Source organism: Lichenostomus cassidix, chromosome 1Aa (assembly GCF_008360975.1).
Source record: "Lichenostomus cassidix isolate B80296 chromosome 1Aa, HeHo_3.0, whole genome shotgun sequence".
Classification (NCBI taxonomy): domain Eukaryota; kingdom Metazoa; phylum Chordata; class Aves; order Passeriformes; family Meliphagidae; genus Lichenostomus; species Lichenostomus cassidix.
Genome location: NC_139480.1, coordinates 53679608 through 53691634, shown reverse-complemented (window position 1 = coordinate 53691634; position 12027 = coordinate 53679608). Strand labels below are relative to the sequence as shown.

General features: G+C 42.0%; 1 protein-coding gene across 10 annotated transcripts in view; it reads right to left on the bottom strand.

Moving 5' to 3' along the window:
• The window catches only part of ABCC9 (ATP binding cassette subfamily C member 9), a 70670-nt gene that overhangs the window by 11040 nt on the left and 47603 nt on the right, over positions 1-12027 (bottom strand). For all 10 annotated transcript variants that reach the window (XM_085049037.1, XM_085049039.1, XM_085049041.1 and 7 more), the window contains 8 exons: positions 11761-11857; positions 10589-10836; positions 9567-9715; positions 8781-8850; positions 7804-7961; positions 5640-5732; positions 2960-3062; positions 591-692 (listed from right to left, as the gene is read on the bottom strand). In XM_085049037.1, coding sequence (XP_084905163.1) covers positions 591-692; positions 2960-3062; positions 5640-5732; positions 7804-7961; positions 8781-8850; positions 9567-9715; positions 10589-10836; positions 11761-11857 — 1020 coding nt within the window. The remainder of the gene's footprint in view (positions 1-590; positions 693-2959; positions 3063-5639; positions 5733-7803; positions 7962-8780; positions 8851-9566; positions 9716-10588; positions 10837-11760; positions 11858-12027) is intronic.

Genomic DNA, 12027 nt, shown 5'->3' with positions numbered 1-12027 from the left:
ACAGTGGCAAAATGAATCAGCTACTGGACCACCAAAACCTTGTCATTCCTAACTCCATCTCCTCTGCTTTCCTGCTGCTACCTGGCATGATGAACCACGCCCAGAAATGCCCCAATCCCCAAATCCATTCAGAATTACATATTGGACAATATTGGGCATCGGAGTAGTTTCCCTGCAAAGGCAAAACCCGTATTTCTATTTCTTCAGCAATTATTTTATTTGGTCTTTGGTTAAAGATTAGCCAGATGATGACAATCTGTATTTCCTGGCAGGTTTTTCCATGTAGAGGCGGAACCAGGGCTGCGTTAAACAAAACAGAGTGCACAGCAGGTCCTCTTACGCATTTTTAATTTCCCTGCTCCGCTTGGGAGCACGCAGGGCCTGGGAATGGTTGTGTTTTTTTAATTGGCTCATAAAACCTGAAGCAAATCCAAGCTGCCCTGAACTCTCTCAACTTTGGCTCAAATCCATTATTTGCAGGCTTCTTTTTTTTTTTTTTCAAGATTAAGAAAGCTGGGAGATGACTGTATACCCATGAAAATATTATAAAATACTGTGTTGGTCTGGAATTTCTTACACTTGGCACTTACCGTCAGAGCGTAGAGGAGACCCAGCCCCACGAACCCCGAGGTTGGCCCTTCTGTGATGGAAGTGACAGCAGCAGTCAGGACAATACAAGCACCCAGGTAATCCTGGAATGAAAGACAGGGGGACAAAGAAAGGAAAAAAGTGCGGCAATGAGAAGATTTTTTTAGTTGCAGAGCTGTTTTGCTTTACCAAGAATTTTTTATATAATGACACCTAGGCCTTAATTGTGTTTTGGGTTTTTTTACTGGCAAAGGTCAGGGGTTGTGGTGCCCAACCTGAAACACTCAAAGCAACCTGCAGAATAGAAGTGAAACAGGACAGTAATTACTGCAAATCCCATTGTGGCCACCCCAAAAAGAGCAGGGATCAAAAATCTAATAAGCATATTAAAGAAAATAAAAATCATGAGAATGATATAACAATGATACTCCTAATTCCTACCACTAAAACAAATCAATTCCACTCTCTCCAGTCTCCTCCAGGTCTTCTCAAACATAGGTTTGCCTCCTCAAGAAAAGGAAGTATCATTGACTTCAGTCCATGAAGGCTTTTGGTAGAAGATTCATATAGGTCATGCACATGGTTTACTGGCAGAAACTTTGAAGGAGCTGGAACCCATTTTCTTGATGTCTGCCTCAGTTTTGAAGTGTTTGCCACATGTCATCTCCTGGAGTCAAGGTGCTGATTAATGGGATATAGTTGATATTCCCACTCTCCCATTGCTACCTGCATTGCATTTACTTTGGATCACATTTTCCATTCATTTTCCTTCTCCTGTCTGAGAATATCCTGCCTGGGATCTTTCTTTCTGAGACTTGAAATGAGGGCTGCCTAGTTCATCTGTCTGCAAAATGTCTTGATTAGCAGAATACAGACTCAAATTTAAGGGGGGAATGGATTTACACCGATGGAGTGGGGCATTGAATTGGATATTGAGAAGGAATTGTTCCCTGTGAGGGTGCTGAGGCTCTGGCACAGGTTGCCCAGAGAAGCTGTGGCTGCCCCTGGATCCCTGGCAGTGTCCAAGGCCAGGCTGGATGGGGCTCTGAGCAGCCTGAGACAGAGGAAGGTGTCCCTGCCCATGGAAGGGGGTGGGACTGGATGATCTTTAAGGTCCCTCCCAACCGAAACCTTTCTGGGATTCTGGGATTCTGTGACTCACACCTATGGAGAATTAAAAATACAATGGTCTTGAGTCTCCATCAGCAGCTAGGACAGGACTTAACAGCTGCTATTAAACCCTACAAACTTTTTGGTGACCTTAGTACCACTGTGCCATTAGGCAGAGCTAAATGAACTACTCCTTGGCAAGACCACATTATTTCTAAAGCTATAATGCAGCGAGGCATATTCCTGAACCAAATTCATTCCACGTGTAAGCAAGTCTAAGACTGTGAGACATTAACAGGCTTGTTCCAGGATTGGCTGTTGCTCTGTTATTTATCTGCCTTAGGTTTGGAAGCAATTTCAGCCTGATCTTGGATGCTGTAAGAAGCTGAAGGCTTCGTGCGCAAGGGGAAGCTTTGTCACCACTAAGAAATGGAGAATAACTGTTGCTCCAACAGCATACCAGGAAAAGAAGGTGAGTATACAGCCTGTGATGTGAGGATTAATCATGCCTGTTGCTATTTGTGTCTAGCAGAACCAGGCCACTGCTCTGTTTATTCACTGCTCTTTCAGTTTCAGATGAATAAGGGAATCACAGTCACTTTGCTTGCCTCTTCTTGCCCTGCAGATCAGGGAAATCCCTCACGTGCTGCCCCTGGACATCTCCCACAAAACCCAGGAGGCTGTGTCACTGTCAGTGGCTGCATTGTGCTCTGCTGTCATTTTCTTTCTGGAGTCTGGTTTTGCTATCTTTCATTATCTTAAACAATAAACCCACAAACAGTGTGCCCCTGCAAGGGTTTATCTTACAGCTGTGGGATTAAATCTGCTGCTGGAGAGATACTTCAAGACCTGGAAGATCAGTGCGCCTAAAACAGCCCTGGCAGAAGGATGGCACAGTTCCCAAAACCACTAAAAAGCCACATTCTGCCTTGAAAGCAGCTCCTGCTGCAGCAGGTCTGTGGATGCTGCACAGTAGTAGAGAAAGCCTTGTTTGAAGTTATGTAAATGTTTGTTCTTGCACTCTCTTCAGACGCTAGACAGCACAGCAGCAGAAGATGAGGCAGACTTGTATTTTCTTACTCCTGGCCAAGAAAGCTGAAAAACCCTCCGGGTTTAACATAACAATCCTGATCTATTTTAAGGAACTGTGTGTATAATCTCCTCGCGAGATTAATACTCGTCATTATCTTCTCTGCATCAGGCAAAGTCTCTGTTTGCTTCCAAGGTTTCAAAACCATGGCTGGGACAAAACTGAACGTACCGTCCTGACCTCCAGCCATCTGTTGGCAGCTGACAGAAATAAGTAGGCAATGTTGTTCGTGTCCGTCAGCTCCAGCATACGTTGTTTAAATCTGGCTTCGTGCCTGCCGAGACCAAAGTTGTTACATTACAATATATTTCACACTCTCACACAAAAGGGTGAAGCATTGACTCTGCTCTGCCTCCCCTCTCCCCAGCCCAAAACTTTTCACCTTTTTGTTTTTGCCAAAGTTTGGGTTGAAAGCTCTTCCCTAAGAACCTGCATCTGCTGCCACAGCTCCCCATGGCCAAAGCGACACGTGGAATGGGGAGGGATTTGTTTGACAAACAATTGGATTGGACTTGGGTTTGGATCACAGTCTGTCCCCTCAAAGAGACTGCAATGCCAGGGTGCTGCGACAGGTTTTGTTTCCCAGAGCTGATCTATTTTTTTACAGCTGTGGGTTGTGGCCTTTCTCCACTCCTCCCACAGGTGAGTGCTGCTGTAGCCCCTCAGCTCTTCCTCACAAGCCACTAGCAAGGGCAGAGGGCTCACCTGTCAGCTTAAATCTGATTTCAGGAGTTCCCTGGCCAGCTGCAGGGCTCTTCAGCAGGGGGGACATCCCTAAACTTCCAACTAACGTGGATGAATAGTGATCCGTAGATCAATCCTTTCAGCTACTCAGCTCAGCTGTTTTCTCAGCCAGTCACACTTTGCCTGAACAGCTCAGAGACTATAGATCCCCTCTAAATTACAAAAATTAGTGGTGTTACTGCCACTGTCACTTGTTCCTCTCTCCCCCACACAATGCCCATCACATTTAAAGACCACTGCAAGGACGCCAGAGCACTGAAGAGCCAAGGGACACTTTGAGAGGGGAGGGAGAAATCTCTGGTGGTGCAAGTGTATTAAATTCATGGTGCCCTTGCACACTCAGCTGGAAATAATTTTTTTTTTCCATATTCTGTTGTCTGCTGAATACCCCCCGTTGAAGAAACCAGCTGAACTTCAGTCAGAAGTTCAGTGTCTATTTTATCTTTCATTTTGAAGTCCCAGGGCCCTTCTATTTCCACTGATGTTTTATTTCCCCCTGCACAGCTGGTAAACATGGCAAGCAACTTCCCCAGAACAACTGGTACCAGTAAGGAGGGAAGGAGCAAGGATGCCCTGACTGTTCTGCTCGTCTGCCTTCCTGGCAGAAAAACTCCTGATCTAATGAAACATCTGACATGCTCAATCTGTGTTTTCATCCATGTTCAGCTCATCTTCTGGGCACTTCTAGACTTCTATCCTGTCAGATGACAAACAGCAAAGGTCACAGAGATTGCTCTCTGATCCAACTGTACTACTTTGTGGTAAGTTATGTGAGGAGCTGCTCTATTTTATCCTGGAACATACTGAACCCAAACTGCAGAGAATGACTAACAGGACTATCACTAAATATGAACTTGCAGACAAAAAGTGCTGGAGACTTCAGGTCTGATGGGTAGTGGAGCACAATCAGGGAAATTAAATAGCTTCAACGAGCACCAGACATCCTGAAAAACTGAAGTGCTGGTTGTGATGCTCTCGGGTTGCCTTTTGCTCTCTGCCACCCAAGCCATCATGGCCTTTCTGTGAGGCAGAGCTGAACCACTCAAAAAGTGCAAAGCTCCTTCATCTTTCTCAGGAGATAACATGATGAAAAGCCACTCTGAACCTCTCAAGGAGTACTCAGCATATATCAGCAGCAGGCCCTAATGATGACTTCATGTTTCAATACATCAATCTGTTGATAAAGCTTGTTAAGACATTTACTGTTGACCCGTGGCTCACATCTCTTCAACATAACAATATTTTTACTTGTCCTTCCACAGGCCTTGCTGCAACACTCTGTGCTAATAGCTGAGGTCCTAATGCTTAGCCTGATGTGGGGAAATAGTCTTAAGCTGATCCAATAGGTGTGGAAATGGCATTGCAGTAGGATCTGCTCTGGGGTGAAATTCTACATAGTGCAAAATGGGTGCAAGGTGCATTTTCTGGGAAAATACCTCAAACTGACCCTTTGACAGAGTCATTATAATCCTAATGGAGTGAACACAAGAGGAGAGTTTGCCCTATATTTCATATAGTAAATAGAGAGAAAATATATGTGTGGAAAGTTGGCAAAACTGTCTGAATCTTACAGAATTTAAGTTTTGACTAACAAAGGGAGATTTTACAACATTAAGATCAAGTTCAGTTCTGCTGCAGTTTTCTTGGGAAGTCCCTCAAGTTGCACACTGACTTTCAGCTGGAGAGTGCCATAATGGTGTTCCCATGCTTGGGAAGTAAGTTGGACACAGAACTGCTTCAGGGGAATTTCAATATAGCAGGGGGTTTGAAGGGGCAGTGCCTCTGCCTGCTTGGCAAAAGAGAGCTCACTGCTGCCCAGGTTACATGCATGGTTAAAATAGACTCATTAAAAGTTTAAATATCATCTCCTAAAAATGTAATCATCTTTAATTCAGTGGAACCACCAATACGTGTGTTAACTGAAAATATGCAAACTGTTTTAGAGGCAAGGCAAAGAAACAGGGAAACAAAATCTCTTTTTTTTGAGAGAGAGCTTAATAAAGCTCATCAAATTCAACAGTTTGCCCTCAGACGTGCTCCAAAGGAAGCTGCCTGGGCCAGCCCAACCCCCAAGCCTCCCTCTAATAATTTGTTTTACAAATTTTACCCGAATGCTCTGATGGTGGTAAGGCCTTCAGCTGTCTCAGAGAAGTGGCAGAGCAAAGGGAGCTGGGTGCTGTCATCAAGTTCCTGGAGGTCCCTGGGAGTGCAAAAAACAACAGACACCCATTACAATGTAAACATTTTGTCTGTAGGAATTTTGCTGCACAGCAGGCAAGAGCAGATATTTTATGTATTGCACATATTCTTTTCAGGAACACACAAAATAGTATTTCTGTAGTACAGAAAGGCACTGTCGTGGGAATATCACATCCCTTTTTTTGCCACAGGAGCCTTTGAATCACCTCCCTGCTGTCTAATCCATCTATTTTTGGTCGTTTTAGGCTTCTATTTGCCCTCCAGTGATCATGTCTTTCCTGGATAAAAATCTGCTGTCCATTTTAGACTGATCCTAATTATCTTTGATTCTCCCACTTTCTGATTTATTAATAAAATTAACTCAAATTCAGAACTACTGACTTTAAACTTCACAGCATGTTATTTGTGACCCTGAGGTCAGGCATACAATAGGGTCTGTGTATCAGGAAGTTTATATATTTTGTGGCAACTGTAACAGCAGGCCTAACAAAAAAAAGGTGTCTTTCCATGTAAACCTTGCCTCATTTTCCATATCTGGAAGTACCACAACATGCTGGAAGTGAAATATAACAGATGATTGCTGTCAACATTGGTTGTAGCAGAGACAGCACTGACAGAGAAATAATATGAAAGATAAATTTCCTTGATTACTCAGCAATGGCCCTTCCAAGACCTGCATGGAGCAACAATATTTAAGTCCAAAAACAGTTTCAGTCTTTTGAAACAGGAATGCTTTCCAAACCAAAAGAAAAAAAAATACATCTTTCTGTAACAGTCTGCCATTGGCATAGCAGCCATTTTTACAAACAGAAGAGAGTCCAGATCATTAGAGGTTAAAATTCATTATCAAAGTCCTACTAAGTTTGCAAACTGTATTATACAGGCCAGGAGAAACAACTGCTCAATGATGCTGAATGTTGCAGTGCACAGAACTGAATTGGCTGCTGATGTTTTGATGATAAATATCTTTCAAATTTATGATGGAAAATACTCAGAAGGTTTTGAAAGATGTAATGGAAAATACAACAAAGAGTCAAAGCACTGCATGAAATACTGTAAATATTTGCATTTCTAAAAATTAGTGAGGCTTATATGCCTGCAGAGGACTGCATGCAAGTAAGTTATAAACACTGGCTGAAGCTATCCCTTCATCCTACATTTCCCAAGACTAATTTTTAGGGAAATAAGTTGGATGTTGTAACTTCTATTGTGCATCGAAAAAACACAAGTCAACCCAGAATGCCTCATGAGTGATTTGAAAGAGTTCAATTTAACAGAATAATTTAAGAGTGAAAACCAGGTCTCCTGATTCCTCAGCCACCTTGGGACCTGCTGTACTGCCACGTACAGCTTCAGTTTGGAGGCTTGGTTGGGCAAGAACAAGGTTTCTGAAAAATTTCAGAGAAGTTAAGCAAATTATTTCAGATTTAAACATTTCTGGTTTGTGAATTTTGATTACAGAGTTTGCTTATAAATAAATCTTCTTGGAAGATTCTGGCTGATAACAAAAGAGTAATGGATTGAATTGAAGAAAAAACTTCAAATGGCTTGCTGAAGATGCTTTACTAAATTCTAGAATGAATTTAGCACTAGAAGCATGACTCTCCTGTTGCTGAAAAATTGTACTCTTTACACCCAGCCAAACCACCCTGAATATGAAACTCTCTACAGTGGAAATGACTTTCTGTGGAGCGTTTTTCCCCAATGTGAAGGAAAAGCCATGATTGATGTTAATCCAGGGAGTTATTTTCCATTCTCTACTAACCCTCAGAAGGTCAAGGAAGAGCTTTGACCAGATGCAAGCTCATCAAGAATTAACAAAGGTCATGCTCATCTGACTCTAGAGCCAAAAAAATTGATGCAATTGGTGTTACTTCCCCAAATAGTCCATTTGTAGCCAGGCCAGTTGGGAATATCCCCCAGTGCAGGTCTCAAACTCATGGCTCAGGATCAAAGCAGGATGCCATGGCTATTTCCCCCTCACGCTGGCTCCTACAACCTCACATCCCTTCACACTCATTACCTACGATACTTTGTGGAGGAAACTTTCAGGACAGCCCTCGAATACATACTTGGAAGCAACCCTGAAGTACTTCTGGATGAAATAGAATGCTATGCCCAGAGGCACGAGGGCCACGAGGAACCATGGAGTGGCGTAGGAGATCATCCCAATGGCTGACAGGCAGAGCAAGGTGGAGCGGGTCAGAGACTCCAGCGTGGGAGGGATGTGCTGGAGGGAAATGAAAAGCATCCATGAGGCAAAAATCCCTGGTAGTATCACTGAAAGCCTTTTCCTAGAGAGGGCTGCAGGAAAAACAGGATGATGGCACTGTGCACTTATCAATATTCTTCTAATATCAGGAGCCTGTATGTTTCTGTGGGTCTCGTAGACAAATGTACAGAGGTTAAAAAATGAGGGGTTTGTTTTTTAAAGGCCAGAGTTTCAAATATCATGGGGAAATAGGAGCCATTTCCACCTCATTTATGCAACAGGCAAGGAAGAGAAAATTGTTCTTGATGTCCCACACGTTTAAAGGAATAGAGTGCTCTGTCTCAGAGCCTCATCATTTTCCTTCTATGTTCCCATCACCCTTACAATCGGGATTATTGTTCATCCAAAAATTTTAATGCACAGCCACAATGAAAGCAGCCCTCCCTCTCCCTGAATGCTCTAAATCCACATGTGCTGCGGCCAGGGTGGAAAATTTATTTGTCACATCTACTCCCACTTATTCAAAGTTGTTATATTCTACTCTGTTTCCTGTTTCGAGCCCAGAATCTGATGTTTTCTTAATCCAGATCTTCCAACAGAAGAAATCAGTCTGCATATGAAGAAATTAAGAGCCACCATGTCCCACTATGTTTATTTTAACCTGTCCTCATTACTACAGATGCATGTACTTTTTACTTTCAGTGTCCCCTAAATCATTCCCAGAGCCTGGTTTTCCTATGCCTTTCTCTACTGAATATTTTAATACATCATTTTATTCAGTAACTAAGTGAAAATCTGCAAAGCCGAGATAATGAAACAATATATTGATACATCTACCTGATCAATGATATTTGTATCAGCAGAGAAGCGATTTAGAATTAGCCCCAGTGGAGTCATGTCGAAGAACCTGTTGGAAAAATTAAAAAGTTACCCGTAAAGGAATTGCAGTTTTGGATTAAAAACTCAGTCAGACAGAACACAGAGTTGTGTACAGCCGTTTTCTAAGCCGTCAGATGATCTTATCTACACCCTGACTGTCTAAATGCTTTTTTTGGCCTGAAAAAAAATCATCTCCTCTTCCAAAAACCTGCTGTCTTTCATCCTGATCTTTCTTGCTCCATCAGGATTTGAGACCCTTTTCAAAGATCACAGCCTGTCCGTGCCTACTGCTCAGCCTCCTTCCAATGGCCACCAACCCCAGATGTTTCATGGAAGCACTGTGATAGTTTTATTCGTTACTCAGGCATCCTTTTGGCCATCCTGCTGCCTGTGAGACCCTGGGCACTGTGCACAGGAGAAGCCCTGGTGTCCACATGGTTTGACACCATGGCCGCTGCTCAGAGCAGGAGCTGGGTGCCCTCAGAGCTGTCCTTGACCCCCCTGCCTCGAGGGGGTTCCAGCTTTCTGGCACATTTCAGCCAGATTAAAAACGGGGGTAAAAAATTTCACACGTTCTCTCATTGAATGTTTCCCCCCCATGATTACCTCACTAATTATTTTCACTTTTTGAGGCCTTGAAAGGAATGGGTCAAACACAAGAGCTTTTCATAGAAGTACCCTTGCAGTTACAAAGAGGACAGGTTTTGACCATGTGGCTTTTCAGAGACATAGTTTTTGCTGCACCTGATTGGTCCAAGGATGATCTTGTTGAGGAGGTTGTGGTGTAGGTTCTTGGCTGCTGTGAGGCCCATCCACTCCACAGTCAGGGATGTGATGAGGCAAAGGACAATCCCAGCTCCAGAGAGGATGCTGAAGACAGCTACATGGTAAGTCTAATAGAATGACAAATACATCAAACCTAGAAATAAACACCCATTTCTCTTTCCTGCTGGAAGTTCCCAAGGTACCTGGTACCCATCAGCTAGTATATCACATCTCTTATACTACAGAACTGTATATCATCTTTGGGAAAGAAAATAACTATGCTGGAACTGCAATTCGTTAAATTCACATAATTAGAAATTCTGGCAGTTCTAAGATCCCTCACTCTACCCCTCAAGACCTTGAAATGGTAATTCTTAGGACTGTGAAGATTGACTGTATGGACAAATGCAAAGGATTGTTAGCCAAGAAACTTAGAGAACCCAAGCAGAGCCTCTCAAGAATTAAGGCATTTGAGAGATGTTGGAAAGTTCCACTTTAGCAAGTTCAAGCATCATAAAATTCCCAGAGCAAATCCTAAACTGATCTGCCAGGTTTATAATACATTTCAGCCTTCTGAAAGTTTAGTAAGTGGATTCCAGTGAGATATTGTATATGAGTCAGATTTACAGCTGCAAGCAGATTGTACTTAAGCAGGACAATTGACGGCTTCTATTATTTTATTGTCTGGCAGGACACTACTCAACAGCCAGTACTTAGGAAAGTGGGGTCGTTGACTTAGAAGACCAGTTATAAAATCCAGATGGAACAGTTTAGTGTAAGGTTCCTTCCTTTGAAAGGTCAATTATTTTTCTACCCCCAAACATGCTTCTGTTTCACTTTTGCATGTTCAAAAAGACTGATAAAATTTGAATTGCCTTCTTTTAACATTAAGAATTCGTCCATCCTGTACAATTGTCTACCTGTTGTTTCAATCTAGCAAATAATTACTTTAGAACACACTTTCTTTTTTTTTCCCTGTCAAGCTCCAAGAGCTGGCTCACCTTCTCTTTGTTCTTATCCTCATCAGCATTCCTGGTCTCATTTCTATTGTCCATGGATGTCCATGTAGCAAGCCAATAATCTATAGCCACGATAACTGAGTGTTTCAGCAGCTTGGAGAAAATCATCAGAAAGAGCAAGAAAAATCCTCCAGAGGTTAGATATCTCCAACAGGTTTTCCATGGCATCTTTGTCCTGAGCCTCAAGACAGTTGACATGTTATCATCTTCATCTTCTTCCTCTTCCTCCTCTGTGACTCAGACATTTGATCAAGTTAGCTTGGATTCAATACTAAGAATTAAAAATTGTTTTACCAGATTTGTTGGGTTTTTTTTTCCTTCTGCTTTGAATTTCAATTTTAAAGTCAGAATTCAATTTGTCATTTAAGAACAGCAAACACTTCAGACATATTTGCATAAGACTTTCCCTCTGCTCTTTAAGCAATTCTATAGTTTGCCAGTCTTTGACTTGTTGCAGTTTTGTTAATAAAAATTTTTGTAAGCCAAGTTTTCACCACTGACTATTTATAGCAGAGACCAGACCTTTCCCAACCTGTTCAGCAGCTTTTATTACACAGTCAGCAGAGCAATTTAGAAGATTTTTCAAAACCCTCCAAACCTTTCCATCCAGATGCTTCAACATCTGTTGGCATGAAAAAGTTCCATTTTCCCTTCAGTCAAGAGTACTAAAATGATAATTGATCACATTCTACTGAAACACAACTGGTAGAAGACTTCTGCTATGGAAAATACATATTTCAGAGGTGTATAGACATGATTTTTTTTCCAGATCATAAGAATATTTATCTCACAGCCCTGCAAGCTGCACTTGAAGAAAGGAAAGGTTGACATGCTCTTGACAGCAACCACAATTTGTTTTCTTAATTCTTTCTGTTGTTTTACTTCTGTCTCACCCCTCAATACCTCCAGGCAGTGTGAGTTAGCAAAGAAATTAACTTGTTTTGGTACACCCTTATCCCTGCACAATGTTTAGGGAAATATATGGAGAAGCCCTTGAACAAACCCTATTGTAAAGAGGTCAAAATGTCAGACTTTCCACTATTATTACCATGATGTCATCAACATCTTCACATTTGGCTGCTAAGAACTGCCAGTTATAAAAGGAGAAAGGCAATGAAACATGGTAGTAACTAGAGTGAAATGGTAAAACAAACCTTCATCTTCATCTTCCAGTTGTGCCTTGGATTCTCTGGGGTACATGGCCCTCCTAAGTGTTTTTCTCTCAAGAGTCGTCTGGTCAGCTTCCATATCCTGAAAGAGTTAGGTTGTTATTATTATTAATTAATAAATAATGGATTTTATTATTTTGAGAGATTATTTATTAATTTGAGATCTTAGCTGTTCACCAATTGTAGTAGCACCTGCTACTACAATCACCTCAAAGAAACTTTGTGAGGATAATCTAATTCACAGAATGGAAA